General features: G+C 31.6%; 2 protein-coding genes across 6 annotated transcripts in view; one reads left to right on the top strand and one right to left on the bottom strand.

Annotated features, from left to right (window-relative positions):
* Positions 1–22434, top strand: part of LOC111703384 (uncharacterized) — a 30072-nt gene that overhangs the window by 3959 nt on the left and 3679 nt on the right. Inside the window, exons 5-16 of one of the 2 annotated variants that reach the window (XM_023475309.1) lie at positions 4588–4664; positions 4807–4845; positions 5115–5226; positions 5703–5867; positions 6111–6154; positions 6338–6704; positions 8230–8304; positions 9681–9778; positions 13342–13377; positions 15252–15325; positions 15655–15844; positions 21992–22135. In XM_023475309.1, the coding sequence (XP_023331077.1) occupies positions 4588–4664; positions 4807–4845; positions 5115–5226; positions 5703–5867; positions 6111–6154; positions 6338–6704; positions 8230–8304; positions 9681–9778; positions 13342–13377; positions 15252–15325; positions 15655–15844; positions 21992–22135 (1421 nt within the window). Of the gene's footprint in view, positions 1–4587; positions 4665–4806; positions 4846–5114; positions 5257–5702; positions 5868–6110; positions 6155–6337; positions 6705–8229; positions 8305–9680; positions 9779–13341; positions 13378–15251; positions 15326–15654; positions 15845–21991; positions 22136–22434 lie in introns of both variants that reach the window. The other variant, XM_023475308.1, reaches the window with a different exon arrangement.
* On the bottom strand, positions 17106–20636 carry LOC111703386 (ferritin heavy chain A). 4 transcript variants are annotated; one of them, XM_023475311.1, is made up of 8 exons: positions 20529–20636; positions 20205–20285; positions 19762–19989; positions 18724–18850; positions 18195–18295; positions 17894–17947; positions 17704–17772; positions 17106–17391 (listed from the first exon to the last, which is right to left on the bottom strand). In XM_023475311.1, exons 1-8 carry the CDS (start codon positions 20562–20564, stop codon positions 17239–17241), a joined length of 849 nt encoding a protein of 282 aa, XP_023331079.1. In that variant the 5' UTR covers positions 20565–20636; the 3' UTR covers positions 17106–17238. The 4 variants fall into 4 exon arrangements, with proteins under 4 accessions (XP_023331079.1, XP_023331078.1, XP_023331081.1 ...); XM_023475310.1 differs by having other exon boundaries at positions 17894–17953; positions 18201–18295; XM_023475313.1 differs by lacking the exon at positions 19762–19989 and having other exon boundaries at positions 17894–17953; positions 18201–18295.

The raw sequence follows: 22434 nt of genomic DNA, 5'->3' as shown, positions 1-22434 counted from the left end.
CATCTGATCAATCATATTTGTACATCCGTTCGTAATGTTTTATGATCTTATATGCATGTTTTCTTCTTTTGTTCCTTGTGGTGATAGTTCCAAATTAATTACAAAACGTCTGAACAGACGCAATGGTCAAAATAATATTTGTAACCTGACAAAGTCTTGTTCTTTTTGGTCGAACTTCTCTGAAAATCGGCGAATATTTCATAAAAATGGATTAAATTTGTATGAGTAGATTCTTTTGGAAACAAAAGTAAAATTGGGCCTTTGTTGATAATAATTGTATACAATGAAGTTCTATTATTTTATTGGGTTTTTGATGGCGGTCTGGGTTCTCCAAACTGGGGGGGCTTTCAGATTTTTTCCTGATTTAATAGCTTGGGAACCCGTCTTTGTCATGAAATTAAGTTTTCTATTTAAGAGTCAACCTATTCAACTATAGACCTTTTAAACCAAGCTAAGAATATACACCCCTGGGCGGTGGTTCTTCCAAAATTATTGGCAAATCGGCTTTCTTGCTCCTGAGTTATGATCCGACAGCAAACGAAACAAAGAGATATTACTACTTTATTTATTTGTATATACAAGTTTTGATGTGTAATTAAAGTGTGTGTGTAAGGTTGGTTGAGCTGCGGTGAAAGAAGTTAGGGTTGGGGGACGGGGGGGGGGTATAAGAGCTAGGGAGGGGACTATCTATCTAAGTCTGGTTTTCTGAACACCTGTTATACTTTAACACGGAGACGGAAGCTTTTAAGACGAATCAACCAAACACAATTTTGGATTTAGTCTACAACATGTAAAAGAAAAAAAGATGTTCATTTTTTGTGAAGATTCAAGATTTTTTGGATATTAGGGACTTTTCATTCCATTTATTTTCCTTCCCATTTTTTTTCCTTTAAAGTTAAGATTTAGATAGAAAAAAATCTAAATATGAACAATAATAAAAATGTGCCATAAAAATTAAATTTCAAGTCAAAATTGTATTTCAAAACCGTGTTTCTGATTTGGAGTTTCATGGTTTGGTTTTAAGTTCAGGTCTAAGGGTTCACCATTTATAGAACCAGTGTGTCCAAATTTAATGAATTCAAGCCGCGTCTGAAATTCCTCTAAAACCGGTTTCAATTGAGCGCCGGCTTAAATCTTGAAAAATTGAATACAATTTTAAGTGTAACCAGCCATATTTAAATCTTATGTTCATTTTTAATTGTGTCCTTTACAGATTTATGTTCATTATGTTCATTTTTAATTGTGTCCTTTACAGATTTATGTTCATTATGTTCATTTTTAATTGTGTCCTTTACAGATTTAAGTTCATTATGTTCATTTTTAATTGTGTCCTTTACAGATTTATGTTCATTATGTTCATTTTAAGGAGGAGGGAACTGAAAGGACTGATGTTTTTTACTATTTTCATTTTAGGTCTGATAATTATCTTAATTTGAGTTTTAGCCCATTGTTAATGTTTTAATCTGTATAAGAGTTTTTCTATCAGTTTATCAAGTTTATACTCTACTTTGGTGGTCAGGGAATTTATCTTATTTTACTTATTCATGGTTTTTGTTACACTAAGCATAGGGTCTACTGAGCATTTTTCTAATATATTAAATAATTGCCTGACAAGTGTTACTCTATACTCACGCCATTTACTCGCGCTTGGTCATAAATTAAGATTTTGAATTCAACTTAGAATCTCAAAACTAAGCTAAGAATATTTCCGTGGCTCTCCCGAGTTTCCGAATCAAAATTTGAACTATTGTTCCAGAGGTTCCTGAGTTGTCCACAATTATTTAATTAACAGGTCGTTACAAAAATTAACAATTTAACTTGTTTAAAATCATCGTTGGTTAAATTGCCGATGAATTGTGGATATTTGCTGAAATAAATAAAGTCATATTATTCCATCTTTAATAATCTCCATACAGCAAACGATTATTCTTTAAACCCAACTTGATGTTTTGTTGACACCCTGGCTACCTACTGAGCGTCCCATGTCATATTAGATTATCTCCAATCTTTAACGCCAAAATACGCACATAATACTCGAAAAATCTAGCATTTTCTGCAAAAAAATGTTCTATTAGCCTTATTAAATTTTTCAAAATAATTCATTATTCTTAAATTTTCTGATTTGTCCCACAAATCGTAATTTAGACCCTTTGACGCGGTCTAATTTGATGTGGGACACCCTGTACATAGTACATTTAAACCAGTAACTGCCAGTAATCTAATAGTTTATGGGACCCATTGTGTCCAAGTGTAAAGTCATCTGCCCAACTTTCACTGTGTTTTGTTTTATTTCTTGATAATCTCTGGACGCATTGTCTATGGCTATATATGTGTATTATATATTTTATATAATTTGATTATCTGTTTGTGGATTTGTTTGTATCCATAAAACGTGAAATCAGCTGAACATATTGGGAACAATTTTTAGAAATTAAAAAATTGGATCAGAAAAAATTTAGAGTTTTGATTCTTTTGGAAATCAATCAAAGTGACCAATTAGCATGATTATTAGTTTTACTATATACGGAAAAAATAGCGGCTTATAAATCAACTCTTTAAAGCTAAATTTGTTACTAGACAAAGGAAGCAATCTTAAGTGAATATGAAGATATTCTGCAGGGTGCACGGTGTTCTTATGCCCTAAAAGTATTCTTAAATTTAACATTACATTACATCCGTTCGTAATGTTTTATGATCTTATATGCATGTTTTCTTCTTTTGTTCCTTGTGGTGATAGTTCCAAATTAATTACAAAACGTCTGAACAGACGCAATGGTCAAAATAATATTTGTAACCTGACAAAGTCTTGTTCTTTTTGGTCGAACTTCTCTGAAAATCGGCGAATATTTCATAAAAATGGATTAAAATTGTATGAGTAGATTATTTTTTAAAAACAAAAGTGATATTGTGACTTGGATGATAATTGTATGNAAAGGTCCGGTCCCGTCCCATTTCTATATGAATTTGAAGAAAGAAGTTAAGAATTGGACTGAGTCGTTTTTACTTTCTAAAAATTTGATTGGTTGGCTTGAAAGATATTATTTATTCCAATTGTTATATTTTTGTTTTAAATATTTTGTTGAATGAATAATATTTTTTGGTGGATTATTTTTATTTTAGCTAATTGTATTTTATTGTAATTGATATTTTTTCTAGTTCTAATATATTGTTATTCAGGAAGCAGTCGGGGAAGCGTTCTTGGTTCTCCTTACAAGATTCTCTCTAGTACACCAGCAAGACAACCTGACAGAGGGTTCGAGTCTAGACAACCTGATCGAGGATTCGAGTCCAGGAAAATACCATTTTAAATTAGTTTAAATTAGTTCTAATTTGTTTCTTAATTAATTAAATAATTAGATGAAACAATTTATTTTTAAAAGAAAATAATAACACATAAAAAGAAAATAATAACACAGAAAAATAAAATAATAACACAGAAAAATAAAATAAAAATACAGAATAAGGAAGAAATAATACAGGAATAGGAAATTAGAACACAGAAAAAGGAAAAAAGAACACAGAAAGGGAAGTAAGAAACCAGAAATAGGAAAAAAAAGCACAGAAAAAGGAAATAATAATAAAAAGGGGGAAAAAGTATAATTCAAAGTATTAGTGCTAAAAGGAGGAAGAATACAGAATTAAAGATAAAGTAAAAAAAGATGAAATTGTAAAAAATGGGGAGACTCAGTGACTAGAAGAATGGAAAATGATTCCCTCTATTTCTTCCTTATTGTGATACAAATGTACAACATTTGATACATTTTTGGAAAGCCTCATGGGCTCTACTTTAAGACCTGCAAAAAACATAGCAAATTTGCAAAATTAAAATTTTTTATTTCAATCAAGTTCTAAAGCAAAAATGTGTAAAATCAAAAAGTGCGTAAAATATGATAAATTATACATTATTGAAAAGCTCTCACCACGGAAAATTTAAATATGCAAAAACATTTGCGGTTTAAATTTAAGCCACGGCTCAAATATGGTTGGTTCCACTTAATATTGTATTGAATTTAATCCGGCGCTTTATTGAAACCGGTTTTTGGTGGATTTGAAACGCGGCTTAAATTCATTGAATTCGGACACTGATGTATCAAATTTATGATTCATATAATCAAGATATTTCATGATATTTAAGCAAATGTATAAAAATAGAATCTAGAACTCAATATTAGATTTTCATTTCGTTTAGCGGATAAATATCAAATAGAAGTTTTCTCATTGTCTTCGCTGAAACATTTAGAATTCATTGATTATCAGTATAAATGAGATTTTTTATTTTACATTAAACTTGATTACATTTTGAATGAAGTAAGACCATTCGTTTTGCTTTGGGTTTCTAAAACCCCATTCCTAAATTACGATTGCCAAAGCTTGAAATTTTAATATTCTATATTTGAGATATTTGTTTTTCTCTCTGAAAATTGACCATTTTTTTGACTGTCATGTGCTGGGAAAGCTGCAACTTTAATACATTTTCTAAGAAAACGAAATGTTTTCACCATTTTTTATAAAAAATATTTTTAAAATATGTAATTTTCTGATTAAAATATCCCTGTATTATCTGCACTATTGGTGGAATATATTCAGGCATGACGTGGAAACAGTTCAAGATATTGGAACCAGAAAGAAGTCCCTGGTTCACCGCCTTGATGAGCTTGCAAAACGTGAGTAAAGATTATGTTAGTAAACAGATTCAGAGTGACGCTGATATTATTCAGTGTGGGCGTAACTTCAAGTTTTATGGAAGGGGGGGGGGTTGTTAGTTATGATACTGTTTTTCTTTTTATAATATTATATTTATTTTAGGATCACCAGTGCATTCTCTTTATTCACCAAATACATCAGGTATCCCTGAAAAAAAATCTTTAAAAGGTCCGGTCCCGTCCCATTTCTATATGAATTTGAAGAAAGAAGTTAAGAATTGGACTGAGTCGTTTTTACTTTCTAAAAATTTGATTGGTTGGCTTGAAAAATATTATTTATTCCAATTGTTATATTTTTGTTTTAAATATTTTGTTGAATGAATAATATTTTTTGGTGGATTATTTTTATTTTAGCTAATTGTATTTTATTGTAATTGATATTTTTTCTAGTTCTAATATATTGTTATTCAGGAAGCAGTCGGGGAAGCGTTCTTGGTTCTCCTTACAAGATTCTCTCTAGTACACCAGCAAGACAACCTGACAGAGGGTTCGAGTCTAGACAACCTGATCGAGGGTTCGAGTCTAGACAACCTGATCGAGGGTTCGAGTCCAGGAAAATACCATTTTAAATTAGTTTAAATTAGTTCTAATTTGTTTCTTAATTAATTAAATAATTAGATGAAACAATTTATTTTTAATTAAACAATGTTTTATCATTTCAATTCATTTATTCTTTTCATTTTATACTTTCACAAATTCACATTTAAAATTGTTATGTTTTTATTTTTTTTTGTTTACCAAATGTTTGCAGATATTTTTGTACTTCTGTCCTGGTTATGTCCAGTATGTTTTTTAAACTTATCTTTGAAATGTATTGTCATTATTATTTCAGGGTAATGTTTATTTATTTATTTTTGATTTTTTTTTTGTAGGTTGCACATTTATTAACGAAATCATTTTTTTTTTACAATGGCTGATTTGTTATACATTTTACATATTTCTGTGAAGTGGATTTTGTAGATGTCATCCATTTTGTTTTAATTTTTAAAATGGTGAATTTAGATCTGCATTTGATCCTCGGACATTTTCTCGTGGAAGCCGGGGAATATCCTCCCTAACCTATCCTACAGAGGAGGCCAGGGTAGGATATTATACTACGGAGGGAGGTCAGCTCAGTGACGGAGGTCAATCTAGGAAATCATCAAGAGACAACGGATATCTAAGGTTATATTGTTAAAAGATTATTAAGAATGGTTTAGTTGATGATATTATTAGCTTTGAAGAGAAGTAGTTCCAAGTATAAAGTCCATAGTGACTCACTTCTAAATATTTACACATTTTTTTTATATTTCAATTTTAAGCTTTTCTGTAAAATTCTCTCGTTTAAAATGGGGTTTATGTTCTTAAGAATTATTTAAAGTTTTCCTTTTGTATTTTTTTGTGAATAAAATTGTTTTCTTGTTACAGATTAGCCTACGGAACATCACAGCTTAATACTACTGTAGAATTAGGAATACAGATGATTGTATTATGTTTATATTTCAACCAGGTTTTTAATAATAATTTTAGCTCTAAAAGATTGCACTAAAGTTGTCATTTTTTCTCGATATATCGTAAAATTGAAATTGAAATTTCTAGACATCACTACCTATGACAACAAATGAATTGGTTAATTAATGGATCTGTACCAATAGGTAAACCTGAAACTTCCGTACTTAACCATACTTTCGACACCGTCGACGCAGCCCTTGGTTCGGAGCAGGGGTTAAACAGTACATTCAATACTAACCTAAACTCAAACCCAGAATTAAATCTAACCTTTGAGAGAACTAGTGATAGAGTTAAATATAACTCAACTTTCAGCAGGAATAATCCAAACTCTACGTTCGAAACTGCTAACAGGACATTTGAGGATTCGAACAGAACATTCGTCGAGGCTCCGAACCGAACATTTGAAGCCAAGAGCACCGAGGTTTCGAATAGAACTTTCGAGAAGGATGAATTAGCGGAGAGGAACCAGAGAAAAATGTCCGAGGATCGTCTCAGCTCTGCTAGCTCAGGGTGAGTTTTTATATTTTTTTCTCCGAGGTTGGGGGGGGGGGTTGAAAATTAAGAGGCGGGAAATCAACATTAAGGTATTTTCCCTCCTTTAATTGGCTTAACAGTTTTATTTCGCTTGAAACATGCCACTAAATCATTTGTTTTAGGAGTTTTACATCCAATTTTGAAAAAATCTAAATAGTTTGATTGAAAAAAATTTGCGAGTGAAATGGTGGGGATGAACATTAAAGAAGCATCGGTAGTTTATATCAACCTTATTTAAATTCATGAATGTTCCCTTTAAAGTAGGAAAGTGTGGCGTAGCAAAAATACTGCGTATAAGACGCAAATATGTACATTGTACAATTTAGAATTAAACTTATTATTGTTCTATTTTGAATTTAGGAATTTTTATACTCCATGAATCATTTGTCAGACAGACAGTTGTTTTGTAATATATATTATATACATCCAAGCCAAGTGTTTTTATTTATATCACATTACATAACATACTTTTATAAAATTATCAGACAGATAATGAAAATATTGAAATGGTTAACTTTTTGTTAGAAATTATGAACAGAATGTTTTGGAGTATCTCCCAGAATTCTGTTCGTAATCTCGTTTTTTTCTTCGTGAATTCGAAATTACGAAGAAATTGTTAGGGTTTCAGTTTACAATTCCATCTATTTTCCCTTTAAATGCAATCTCCGATTTTAATTGTTTTCTCTGTTCTTGAAAGTTCTATTTTAGTACTTCTAATTTCATTACCTTGAAATACGTGATTTCTAATGAGATGTTCTTATTCCTATACTATTTACATGGACTAGTGTTGTTATGTATGTGCTTTTTACATTTACATATTGCCTTGCTTTTCAATAATGGGTTCTCTTTTTATTGATTGCGCATTTCTGTTTCGTAAACAAAGAAGAAAGTTTTCATAATTAATCCCGGTTTTAAACTAGAAAAAAGGTTTAAAGTTAACCGAACATGCTTCTCTACAGATAGATGGTCACTTGAATTTTCGTTTACTCTTTGTATGTCATTTTGTTTTCATGATTTATCAGTCTTAAACTGATTTTTAGAGTTCTTTCATCTTTGAGAATATCATATTAAAAAAAGGACATTCTGAAGTTTCTAAACACTCTGCATTAGATATCTTCTTGCTTATCCTTTTCTGTTTCAAGATACTTCTTTTCCGTTTCTTGTTTACTTTAATATTATTTTCATCCAGATTTAAAAGAAAAGATTTTGTTATTGTCCTAGTAATATTTGTCCTAATTCATGTGATAAAGGAATTTGCCACAAACTCTGATTTCCCCTAGATCTTTTCAACCCAATGTCGACTGTCGTAGATGTTAAATATTTCAAACTAAGAATTCTGTTAGATCAAATAATCTGAATTATCAAAGATTTACACAATAAAGATATAGGGACAAGACAAGAAAAAATGGTTCGTTTTAAATCTGACATTGTCCTATTTATTTGTAGGGTCGTTTAAAATTATAAAAACAGTCCCTTTAACAAGTGTTTTTGTTTTGTTTAGGAACCGGTTATCCAGAGGTTCAAGCCAAGAGGGATTATTAGAGGATCTGGACGGTTTATCTACCGAGTTAGATAGGTAAATTATTAGATACTAGCTGAAATACTCGGCCTTGTCCCTGGAATTTAAAAGAAATCTAATTTTGAAGAGATTTTTTTAGTATTTTGGAAAAGAAATTCGAATGTCAGCCCATTCGGTCCAGGGGTGAAAGGTGGAAGGTCATATCCTACCATTTGTTATTTGCGAATAAATATTCACAAACTTTAAAGGGACTCTCAACATAATTTTTGAAGTTACCTCCCAATTAAATAGTTGCAGGTCAGACTTACATTCATAACGTTCTCTCATCTTTATTTAAGCTACAATAGTGAATACATCACTATTTTTCTTGAAACATGTTTAAATCTGTTAATTTCATCTCTCTTCACTTCTCTGCTTTATGATTCTGCAAGTTACGGTTAAAGAGAAAATACAATTAAGAAATATTTTCAGAAAGAAAAACTAGAATTTCACTGTTGTTGTTCAGACAAAGGTTTAAATCTAATTTTGAAGAGATTTTTTTAGTATTTTGGAAAAGAAATTCGAATGTCAGCCCATTCGGTCCAGCCGTTTGGCCAGCTATAGTTGACAGTTGACATATACCTATACATATATACATACAAATATATATATATTAGCGAATAGCTTTACTATAAATATGATTGATCATACATATATACATACAAATATATATATATATATTAGCGAATAGCTTTACTATAAAGATGATTGATCATTAGATACATAGGTTTGATACTGGACAGCAAATCGCCATTACATAAAAAGCGTGTTGGGATGACATGCTAGCAGCTATTGTATACAGTTGGAACCCATTTGTATTAATACTGATATAACAACAACAGGATATTCTGAATATGTTTGGGGTTGTAAATGACCTTAGCTGAAAAATTTTGAATGGTGGATATCGAGATTAATGCTTGATCCTCTCTTTTTCTTAATATCGAGACTAACCTAATCTTGTACTTGTACCCTGAAAAGTGTATAAAATTCAACCAATCAGAGTCGCGAATATGCAGCCGATACTTTTGAAATTTTGCGTGCCATTTAAGATTATATACCGAAACAGGGAGACTTTCTAATTGAAAAAAAACCGGGTTTGATTTTTCTCTACTATAGCCAAGAAAGAACGGTTTCAGAAGAAAATCAAAATTGTGTCCATTGGATACTCAGATTAAGTAATTGGGATTAAGGATGTCTCATTCTAAAGTTTTCAGCTCTATTTACATTGCAAAATCAATTATTTGTATTTTAGTATTTAATTTAATTATTTGTAATATTCAGTTTATAAAGGCAGTCAATTACAATTTTATACTGTTAAACCCCCTGTATCTACGACCTTTGTATCTTATCCGGTATTGTCAGAGACATATAAATAAGTTTATACTATATTTCAGGTTGTCAACGACCTCCGGATTGTCGGATTCAATGAGTGTCAGCCATCGTCTGAATGATGTCCAGGATGTCCAGGATGTTGCAAGGATGCAGGAAGAAAGTAAGTTTTTTCTTTTTAAGGAAGACTATTCGAATTCGAGAAAAAATTCTACGCTATTTTATACAAGGAATTCTTTTCCTTACTTAAACGAGTGTTTTTAAGGTTCCATTGTGTAGAGTTCCACTCAAAGCATACTAAATCAAAAATAACTTAAGACACCCTTTCCCCACAATATAGTCAAGTGGCAACACCCTTTTTTTTTAGAATTTCCTCTGTACAACAGTTTCTTCATTATAATTTATTACTTTATTACAGAGGTCAACCCCCCCCCCCCCTCCTTCATTCCCTTAATCTCTGTGTTTTCTTTGTGTCAATAAATAAATTACTTGCCTCACAAGATTTTTTGCCGCATTAAACTCTGCTGATTTGACCTTCTTCATTTTATTTCAACAACGCAGCCACTGTCATGCAATATGCCTATGTGTAATATTTGATATTTAAAAAAATAATCTTTATCATAATGTGTCGTAAATTGATAAGAAACCACAAACTCGATAATACGAATAGAAACTTATTTTGGATTACATTCCCCCCTAAATACTTCCTCGGATATTTTTGGTACATAAACTTTAAGACTAGATATGAGACACTAGACGTTGGACATTTGACACTCGGCACGGCACTAGACACTGGTCACTAGACGCTAGATACTGGTCACCAGACGCTAGATCCTGTACTCTGGACGCTGGACACATTAAACTGAAAAATGGAAAGTTGGAATACAATATACACTGGACAGTGGACACAAATCACTAGACACCTAAATGTTTAAGCTGGAAACTTGACACTAGACTCAAGGTACTAAGACCAGGAAATGATTAAAAGTGTTCGTCATGTTTTAGAAGAAGTTTGTGGGCGACAAGCTAAAAACTGAAACAAATTAACAACTATAAAAACATCCATAAAACTTCTTAACAAAAAGTTATCGGAAACCAACCGGTCTTAACACCTACAAATCTTACAGTTCAGATCCTCAACTAAATCAATTTTAAAAGGGACTGTCAACGCCATTTCAAGCGACCCATGATTTAAAATCATTGATTTGCAACCTTTAAGGGCGAATTGTCATATTTCAGCGTAATTGTAATGAGTGCCATAAGTAGTGTAGTGGGAAGCAGGTCCAGACCTAAGCTGCATTTTATTTCTTTAATGTTTTAATGAAGCAAATATTTGGCTGGAGTGATTCAATTTATCTGCATATATCTGTATTTCTAACCAGTGCTTAAAGGGACAGGCCGGCTATATAAGGTAGGGGTCGGATAGTCCTGCAGGTGGTCTGGGTTGCCCAAGATGGGGCTTCTTGCAGATCTCATCTCACATAATCACATAATCACATAATCACATAATCACATAATCACATGCAGTGTTGTGGACAAATTCTTTAGGATTTATTTGAGACATATAATACTTTTAAAGATCTGTAAATCCCGAGTTTTAGCGCAAAGTCGGCGTTCAAAATCGTACTTTTGGGTGGATACGTTTTCAGAATTGTTTTTATTTTGATTATTATATGACGATGACAAAAAATGTAAACAAAATTCTACGGTAAACTAATTAGTTTTAAGGAACAGGTTGAGAAAATAAAAAATTAATCTTATCATCGAAAATAAGTAATTTCAATTATTAGTTTCTATTTTCCCATTATTCTAGTTTCTCATTATTCACAAAGATTGTCTGCAGATTTTCTGAAATAATTATGGCAAAGACGACATTTAAAGAATTTGTAGAAATCTGCGAACAAATTCATAGAAAATAAGAAATTTAATATAATGATGAAACGAAATAATTGATTTTAACATTGATTTATTGACAAATTTCTTTTGAGAAATATGTTCCTAACCATCTAATTAGTTTACTGTATAATTTTTACTTCATTTTTCGTCGCCGTATTTAATAATTAAAAAACGATTCTGAAAACGTACCCACCCACAATCATGATCTTGAACGTCTACTATGCACTCAAACTCAGTAATTATAATAGTTGAAAAGTTTTTATATGTCTCAAATGAATCCTAAAGAGTTTGTCCACAACACTGTATACTCAGTTTAACTACCCTACATAGCCGGTCTGTCCCTTTAACAACCATTCCATTGTTTAGCGGAGCCAGGTCCCGTAGAAAATTGATCCTGATCCGACTCATTAATATTTCTTCAAGTTTTATTAATTCTTTTTCCTGAAATAAAATTTTCGACATTTTTCTTCTATTTATCTACTAATGCTTAAACTCTTGGTTTTACTAAACCTTAGATTATGTTAATACGTATTCGATATCCAAGGAGGATGTTAAAAATTTAGCCAATCAGCGTGTGATGTTAAGATGTACTCTTTAACTTTTGAAAAACCGGTTTTGATTTCTGGTGTTGATGGTGTCATATCAATTGAACTAAACACCGATTGAACGAACGTAAGTTTTGGATTAATGTTTATTAAGACTAACGTTCAAAATGACAATAGTCCTAAAATATGTTTTTAATAATTTCATATTAACATGATTATATTTTTATTTGCTTAAATGCTCTAAAAGCCGGCTTGTGAACAGCTGACTTTAATTCAATCGGATATTTGTCCAATCGATATAGCATTGTATCTGTAATTGTTATCAACCGTTCGTAACTTTTATACCGTAGAAATATCCAAAAAGAGGATTAAGAATAAAATCAAAAGTGTGTACATTGGATATTCATATTAACCGATCAGGATTAAGGATATCTCATTCTAAAGTTTTCAGCTCTATCTGCCTAACTCAATCTATGTCTATCTTTATCTATCTATCTGTCTATCTATCTATCTATTTAATTATCTAAGTAAGGTATGAATAATTTAGTGTGGTCAAACATCGTAGAGTCTGAATTGAATATATACATTCTACTCTGATCTCCCATGAGGCCTCACAACAAAGTTTCAATTCTAGAAACTATTGATGACTTAAAAATATCTTCTTTTGAAATTTTCGTCACAACATGACGTCATCTAAGGTCAAAAATAAACAGGAATTACTAAATTAACCATCTGCAAAAGAGAAATATGAACATTCAAATTCTAGTCAAATTAAATTCGTACGGGCCCCTTGTACCGACCCAATGCAGTACGGTACAAGAGCCACAGTAGGTAGACATACGGCATGGACCAATTAATGGAACTTATTTAGCGGTCTACTAGTATCGTCTAGAAACCCGGTACCGGAACCCAGGTTTCGTGAATGGGGTAAAATAATTTAGTTTTTGGTTCGAAATATCATTTTATATGCTTGATTTTGTAATGTATTATCATTTATTGGTTCTTATATTAATATCTGCACAAATCTGTAAACCCCAAAATGGAAACTCGGGAATTTTATTCAACGATACTTTTAAATTTCCGGCTCTGCTGGGTTTCGACTTAAATCCAAAAAAAATTAATAAAATCCTTTTTGGAATACTCTAAACTAAGCTTATGGTTCGTACTGCAGTAATTTGCAGTACACTATCCGAAGAAATAGCAGGTGTGACGGCAATATTAGGGATCTAGCTGGGATAATGCTTAATCCAGGAATTAGCAACATAAAAGTTATTTTTATTTTTAGGTTTGCGGCATCCTCCCAGTTTTCAGAACAGATCAGGTAATTTTTTCCTTAAAAGAAAATTTTCTGAAAATAAATTTCATTTACATACATATACAGTGATGTTCGAAATAACCAGGAAAAAATAAATTGATTGATGACTTAAGAGTCGTCTTTGACCTTAGAAACATTTTACGGCATTCATAACTGATTTTATCAATATTTTTTTTATTAAACAATAATCACAAAATAGCCCGAATCCTATCATTTCCTAAATGTGATCTTCCATTTTTTCTCGCAAAATACCAGAGATATTAGAAATTTTGTTCAAATTTCAATTTGTTGAATATAACCATAAAAATGTCTTATTCTGAACGAAATCATGAAATCACAAAAATGGCAATATAATAGTTTATGTTTTTATCTGTTCGCAAAGATTTAATTTCTTTTCAACTTTTACAAACATTTACAAATTGTAATAACATGTTATTTTGTTGAATGTCGATGGATTTTTAAAGATATCCCTTGCCTTGAATCCTGGTGTATGAACTATATAATGACGAATAATAGTATTAAGGTTTTTTAGTGCATAATGTTGTAAAATATGATAACAGTGTCGCATTCATTATTTGATAGGATAAACACTTGTTTCATGCACGTTAAGGGGTTGTTACGTAATTTGCATTTACCATATACAACCTGTACCTTTTAAACAGTTTTCTGATTTTTCAGTTTTCTCGTTGACATTTTTTTCTATAAACGTGACAAAAGGATTTATGATGCAGAAATAAGATGATATCTTAATCTTTCTCATTGTCATTCAGACAGATGTTTGTTGATATCTTAAAATCTTTCTCATTGTCACTTAGACAGATGTTTGGTGATATCTTAAAATCTTTCTCATTGTCACTCAGACAAATGTTCAATGATATCTTAAAAACTTTCTCATTGTCACTCAGATAAATGTTTGAAAGGCCCTTTCTGAATTGGACATGTCCGTTGTTTTAAAATGGAGGGTCACTTAAAGTTAAGTCTATATATATTTCCTTTTAATATTACAGTTTAATGCTGTTCATTAGTATTGTTATACTATATACATGTGTGTAGAGAGAGAGGGGGGGGGGGTTAAAGGGAACCAGCCTTATGTTTATACTAGGATATGTTTATTGTACTACACTGTACTGTACTTGTACAGTGAAATTATTTTATGAATTTATGAGATCCTTGAAACATTTCCTTTATTAAATTTTACTTGAATTTCTTTAATTAGATACTTCAATCTTTTTCCCTTTTATTTTTCATATTTCACTTTAAAAACCCGTTTCTTTCTGATTAAAATAAAGATGTAAAAAGTTATTTGTACATTTGCTTTGAAAATGAACTGATTCAAACATTTCTAAGCAATTTTTCAACTCTTTCTTGATTTTTCTTGCTTTCTATTTGAATAAGAGAAATTGAATAAAAGTAGTTGAAAGGTTGTTGTTAGAAGAATTGACAATTCACATTTCCAACTTGTCAAGAACATACTTCGTCTTCTACATCAAACATATTTCATATTACACATCAAAGCATAAAATAATTCAATTCATTTTAAGCTGCATCCACCTTAGGCTAAAATTTTGACACTTAAAATAAAATCAGATTTTGAAAGAACAATTTAAAAATTTGTAAGTTTCTGAGATTGTTTCGTAAATTTTTTTTAAGTTGAACCATTTAAAAAGTTATTGCCCATCACTACCCTCCACCTTTACTTTAAAAATGTTTGCAGATATAGTTTCTTTAAGCTGTATTTGATTTGAATTCAAAGATTTTGGTAGCATTGCAGATAACTGCTTTCTACAGTTTTATTTCAGATTTATATTTTATTTTTACCTATCTTAGGTTTAAAATAAGAATACTATAAAAATAACATAAAAATAATATTTTTATTTCAGCGACGATCTCTCCTAGTTCGGAGGCTAGTTTATGTAGTCCCCAGGGAGAGGAGGGAGGTGGATATCAGTCGGAGGTATTTTTTTTCTTTAATTTCAGGGCGTCAAGAAATAACAAAACATCCATAGCATTGCCAGAGAGGGGTTTTTGACCAGCTCCAAAATTGCAATCATAAATAGATTACATACGGGCTTTTATATTAAGAGGTGGTGCAAAAGTGAAACAGAAATACGGGTTTCATGACATTGGCGCCCTCAGTTCACAAATTAAATTGATGGTTTAGTAAGAATTTTTCAGAAAACCATTTAAAACTTGCATGTTTAAAAATACACCAAGTTGGAGCCAAGATAAATGTATAACATCCACTAATAGTGAGTAGGATTATAATATATTCGTAAATCCTAGGGTTCCTGTGGTTCGGAAGGAGGGGTTGGTGGTCGAGTTGAACCCCAGCGAGGTGAGGAACGAGGGAACCCTCAGTACAGACAGTACAATAACAAACAGTACAGTAACGAGCAGTACAGTAGTCAAGATTCATTACCAGATTCCCCGTACAGTTCACAGAGCCTGGACTCGCATACATCCCAGGGACCTGGTAGGGAATATACAATTTTTTTATTCTTTCATTTCGTTTTATCCGATTTCAATGTTTTTACTGTTAAATTGTTGAATGTAGAATTTCATTATTTCTATTTTTCTAGCTACCTTTTAAGGTTTTTGTCCATCTAGGTGCATTATACAAGTGTTTGTTTTTCCCCACTGTTTCTACCGGCAATTTTCCACTCGCTTTAGTTTAATTTTCTTCATTTTTCAACATTTTTAAAAAAAATTTCCACGGGCAACGCCGGGCCCTTAAGCTAGTATACATATAATCTTTATCTGTCTGTTTGTTTTCATGTCTGATCATAATTCAGGAACCCTCTTAACCAATTTGCCTTGATTAGTTAACTCGTTATAACCACGGAAATGTGTTTAGATTGTTCAGTGGTTGAACTTAAATACTGAAAACTTAAATTTCTAGGCAAAGCTGGGTTCCCAGTCTGCATTTATAGATGCCTAATCTTAATTAATAATTATAAGGAAAACCTTTAGATTTATCACTTTCTTCATCATTGTCTTCCTAAAATTTTGCTTTATATTTATTAGCTTGGCTTCTGGAATATCCTTGGTTGTGTCTAAAAATCAGAGTCTTTTATTATATTTTAGCCTGAAGTATCGTTTCATTTTTTCTTTTTATTTTCTCCCCTTCTTATCGTTGTTACCTAACTTTTACCTTTTCAATTTTTTATATTTATTCTCCCCCCCCCCCCTTCATCTAGTAGGAGGTAGTATTGTTTCTTGTATCCTTCTGAAGAAAGATTAGTCTCTGTTAAGCTTGAATTATTTATGAAGTTGGCTGGAGAGAGAGAGGGGTGGGAGTATACAATATATCCTGATTATTAACAGGGAGTCGAAATTACTCATGGCATTATTTATCTATGCATAGTAACTAGCATTGTCACTAATTACTTAGTAGGGTATTAGGTCGATAAGAATACCTAGATAAGGACAAATTTTGACATCGGTTTTAATCTTAAAATTTATTAACAGTCTCGTTCGGTGCTCAATGTTCATCCCCCCCCATTATAACTCCAAACAAAGGCTATATATAAGATAAGACCACAAATGACTTAACAATTAAGTTCGTTTCGGATGAAATAAAGTTTAAGAACAAAAAGCGAAAATTTGAAAAAAAAGTAATATTTAATTCAAAATACAAAACAAAGCTTTTTCTCTCCGTCTCTCTCAATTTTGGTTTCTTAAGATTTGATTTTCACACAATCCTTAAAAATTAAATTAGAACATGATAACATTAATTATTTTATTTTGATATATTTTTTATTCAGTTTTGCCATTTGGTCGGCAGGTGTAGATAATATATATTGTTGAAACAGTTGTGTAGATCGTTTATTATAGAAATGATGGGTTTTGTGATCATTTAAGAACTAGTTATGCATGAAGTAGCTCCTGATCTAGTATATGAAGTCCTATTCCTTCCCCAGCTCTGTCTAGTCTGGTGAGCATATCCCCAATCTTCTTCATCTCCTTCACCTGCTCAGTCAGGTAGAACTCCTCAAGGAAGTTGGTGAGATGTGCGTCCCCCTAATTTAAATAAATGTATTTTTAAGGAACTATAATCTTAATTTCAAGTCAACCTTCGTGATTTACATGGTACACTGTCAATAATATGGAAGATATTGTTGTTTTTCCAGGCTTCAAGTGTTTAATTTTGATAATTCATTTCCTATCTGTTTTACTGCACAGTAGAAACGCCCAGGTCACTTGAGTAGATAAAACACAATGAAAAATAATCAGTTTAGAAAATTATAAGTTTATTACTTGATCCAGGCTTTCACACAAAGTCCCTTTAGCACGGAGTTTTTTTCAGAACTTTAATCGAGAAAATTTGTTTACCTTTTCGCTAGCTTTAGTGTGAAGGTCGAGTAATGCTTGATTTACTGCCTTTTCTAGACCAAGGGCAGCCTGAAAAAAATGATACCGTCAAGTTTTTTTTGAAAAGCATAAGCTTTAATACCAATTTTATGGAAGGAAGGATAAAAGAAAAAATATTTTAAGTCAGAAACTGCTCAAAAAGTATTATTACCTTGAACGCTTGAGTTGGAGTTCCCCATTTCAGGATATTTGGTTCATCAATTGTCTGAAGGGTCAATGTGTCATTTAGAAGAAACCCTGATATTCATATTCACTTGTCTTGTCCTATTTTTTTTGATGTTCAGTAATTTTAAATATGCAAAATTTTTGAATTTTTGATTTTGTTCTTTTTATGTCACCACTTTTTGATTTCAAAAGCCTCAGTAGTTACTTTAAATGCATCAAAGCAATCCCATGCCTACTTTAAAATTCACCTAGAGATAATTTAAAGTTTTTTTTAAATAACTACATTCCTTAAATTGAACAGTTCCACCTCTTTCTGCCATATAATTGATCAGTCTAATTCCATGATCTCTTTCTTCGTCAGAATTTCCCTTAAACAGTTTAGCGAACCCTGAAAATATTCATTGTTATTTAATTATTTGAAAAGGAAAAAATTCTAATTTTGATGTTAGGGTTTTACAATTCTCTTGTGTAATCACAATTCTCATGTTATTTAAATTTGTTAAATATTTAAAAATAATGATAAAGACAACATCAATCGATTGTGTGTTTGATGTTGTTATGAAGCAATAGTTTTACTAGTAGCTTGAAAATCAACTTATGCAGAAAATAGGTCTGTTTACACTGCACAATTAAGGTAGTTCATTGCGGGATAAAGTCAAATCTTAAAGCTAAAAGTCTTATTATTCCACAGTTTTTGAGTCTTACTGTATATAAGAAAAGTATATATAAAACTGTAAACGTAACTACTGAGAATTGTGTATGAAGAATTTTCTAAAATTGCATAGACAGTCCATTTATCAGTAATGGGCCACTTGCCTGTGAGAGCTTGATTATCCCCCGCAAACCAGGCACTCATGGATAGATATATATAACTAGCCCTGAACTCGAGGTTTATCTGATCATTGATCAATGATGCAACTTCCTCATCAAAGTTCATTCTAATCTAAAAACAAACGATGAAATGATAGAGATGTGAATTGGACCGATTACAATTTTATAGTTAAGCATTGGTCTTTTAAAAGTTTCTTTTTTCAGAGATGGTTTTTTGGAACAATTATAATTGAAAATTTGTCGTTCAAAAAAAAACTAATGTAACTATTTTATTTAAGCAGAGATGGATTTATTGGTCTAATTAGAATCCAGAATTGATCTTTTAAAGGGATTGTCTCTTACTAATTCTAGAGACAGTTCAGGTTAAATGCAGTAATGGGCCAGATGTGTCCAGGCACATAATATCTCCTTGTAATAATGTCCACGTTTCAATCGTAAAACTTTGACCTTGTTTTCAGCGTCCTTTAGGCCATAAAAATCATTTTTATTAACGACATCTTTTTCTCCGTCACTCTTTCTATCATCATTATCTTCTCTGTCATCATCATCTTTTTCATCATCATCATCATCATCGTTGTCGTCATCATCGTCATCATCGTCATTATCGTCATCATCGTCATTATCGTCATCATCGTCATCATCGTCATCATCTCCATCATCGTCATCTCTGTCTTCATTGTCTCTGTTCCTATGATATTTCATTTCATCATCATAATGATTGCCAGCTATGTTGTCTGAAGGATTTAGTGCCTGATCAGAATTTTCTTCTCCTAGAGTTGATCTTCTAAACCTGACCTTTGTGACAGGCTTCTTTGTATATTTTAAACTTCTTGCCTCTCTTTTAACAGGTTCAGTTGGTTCTCTGATGCCATTATCATCATCATTTGTTTGATCAGTTTCTCTACTACGCAGCTCATTCTCATTAAGTTTACTTTGGTTTACATCTTTTTCTGCAGATCTGTCTACACGGCCCCTAGTAACCAGCCTGGTCTTCGCCCGTAGTCTTTTCCCATATCTTCTTACCTCTCTGTTAACAGCTGCTAAGGGCTTGTTAACACCATCCTCATCTTCTTCATCTTGATCAGTTACTCTTCTGCTAAGCTCGGCAGACCTTCCAAGTCTGACCCTGGTTACCTTCCTGGAGGTTACCAACAGTGATTTTCCTTCCCTGCCTTTTTTGTTACCAGGCTCAGTTCTCTTCGGTAATTCTTCGTTTAAAATTGGAACTTCTCTCTGCTGGACAAACTGCTCCTGATAACCATTGATTTAACTTAAATATCATTGTGGATAGAAATAAATTGTCAAAAGACTAAAAAAAAACCTCAAGTCTTAAATAATGATGGACAAATTTTTCTCAGAATTAAGTCGTAATCTAATAAAGTTAAACCAATTCAACAAACTCACTGAGTCGGTTCAAACTTTAAACATTTTTCACTCTCGAATAATGTTTTTGATTACATGTTTACCTTATTCTCTGATATTGGCTCAGATGACGAATCTTCAGATCTTGTTTTTGTTTCAGTTCTTAAACTACACACCAATAGAACCTTGGGACAATATAGAAAGTATTAATTATGAATTAAGGGTTTATATATTTATAATACATTGATTACTGACTTGGAGTCTCCAATACAGAAGGGAATTAGGTTTACAACTATGCAATCTAATGTTCATTTTTTTACTATTAAATCAAAAAATGTTTCAAATATTTTTTTTTAAATATCTGTAGTAACTTAGATATTTTTGGTGTATAAATTGAAATTCTAGATTTAAAAAAAAACTCAAAATACCTGTATCTGAATAATCAAAAATATAAAGCGGAACATGTCTCTTCTTCAATGGTTCTTAGACTTGTAATCTTGTTTAGACCTTCAGTAATATCTACAGTTAAGATCGGTCTTTACTTAATACGCAAAACAAATCCAATTTTCCGTGACGCATCAGAATTTGACCAGTTAAAGAGAAATTCGCTTCTCATAGTAGATAATGCGTACATTAATCTAACTACGCATACAAATATTTTAAATTATTTTGTTAGGTAGATAAACATTTTGTAAATGTACCTGTACGTATTTTTAGTGTGTTAATTGACAATCTTAAAAATAATTCATTCATCGTCTTTTAACTCGATGATCTTTTTCGGTATTTTTTACTTGTCTGAAACTTTTCTTTTTCCATTTAAAGAATTCATATTTCCGTAAAATACCTTTCTTAACTGTCTGAAAGATTTATTTTGTTTTTCTTCAGTTTTCTCAATTCTTTGCATGAGGCATATTAGACAAAATACATGTCCCAATTTTGTAAAAACTTGAATTAATAGAAATATTCATTACTGTGAACACAATGTGTTTGTAGAAACTTTTCTATTCGCTTGAAAGATCACAAAATCATAGTTGAAAAATAAATACTTAAATTTAATACAATATTTACAAAAAGCAATATTTTGGATTTATCATTGATATTGCTAGGGTTGGGGCCTAAACAGTATACATTAGGGTGACACACGAAGAAGTAAAGTAATAAAATCAGAAGGTGCAAAGGTTCTCCAGATAATGTCATTCCTTAATATTGAAATACAAAAACATATTCGCTCTAACTTGAACTTAGGCGGAAGAAATTGCAGTAAAAAATCTCGATTTTTGTTAAGGATAAGGGGGTACTTCAACACTTTGCAACACCAAATTTTGTACAGGCTGCATTTGGTTCTAAAAATTGAGATAAAAGGCTCAAATTTTACATGCAGCCTTCCATTGTGGCTCTCTACTCGGATCACAAGGAAAATTTGGGATCGGAGGTCATTGACCATCACCAAAAATCAAGATTTTGTCGAAACCCCCAAAACAACTTCTACCTAATAAACATCACTCATGGAACCTATGCACCCCAAAAAAATTTAACCCAGTTCGTATGTCACCCTAGTATACAGAGTACGTCTACCTTTTATTTTAGAAAACTTTGACATTAAGGAATTGAGTTTTTGTCACAATTTTAAATTTTCTAATCCCTTTATCTTTGCAAATTAAATTTTCAAATTAGATTATTTAAACTGACAGAAATCCTAGTTTGAAATATCAGAGGTCTACAACATCAAGTTACAAAGAAGGGATTAGAAAATATGAGTTTGTGACAAAAACATAATTCCTTTATGCACATAATAGTCTTTAATAAACTAGTCAAACGCATTGCAACTTCAAATTGTTTGAAGTCAATCACATTAAGAATATTTTCACCTTATCAAAATAACCTTTTTAAGATACCCGTCGTTCCATGCCAAACCTGAACAAGATGAGAGGGCGGGGAGGGGCTGGACAGGGTGCTCTGGTACGCCCACAGTACGGTCTCTCTCAGATACGATACAATTCAGATTCTAAACTTCAACCTCCTTCAAGGCTTCAAGGTACATTTTTTTAATATTAGTACAGGGTTTCTCACGAAACAGACAGTCAGCAGATGAATCGAAGGTCTTCTTCAAGGTTTATAATAGTTTGTGGCATTATTTTACTTTCATAATTTTTAAATAAATTGTGATAAAATTCTCCTAGTTCTGGTTGTCCAAAATGTGGTCTGCCTTTTTGTGCTTTCAATATTACCGAAGATGTTAAGAATTTCGTTCAGATTTTAAGTTTCAAAATAACACCTACTTTTTGGTAATTTAGAGAGCACAGAACAACCAGACCACATTTTGATAATTCCAGG

Source organism: Eurytemora carolleeae, unplaced genomic scaffold (assembly GCF_000591075.1).
Source record: "Eurytemora carolleeae unplaced genomic scaffold, Eaff_2.0 scaffold539, whole genome shotgun sequence".
Classification (NCBI taxonomy): Eukaryota; Metazoa; Arthropoda; class Copepoda; order Calanoida; family Temoridae; genus Eurytemora; species Eurytemora carolleeae.
This window is presented reverse-complemented; position numbering and strand designations above follow the sequence as displayed.

Bases quoted from the DNA above. Each gene is read 5' to 3' on its own strand.
- LOC111703386 (XM_023475311.1), bottom strand. From the start codon at position 20,564: ATGTTCCGCTTTATATTTTTGATTATTCAGATACAG. The intron at 18,851-19,761 runs GTAAGAAGATAT...GTTTGTTTTTAG, and splicing joins TAGCAGCTGTTAACAGAGAG to ATTAGAATGAACTTTGATGA. The intron at 17,392-17,703 runs GTAAACAAATTT...TATTTAAATTAG, and splicing joins ACACTAAAGCTAGCGAAAAG to GGGGACGCACATCTCACCAA.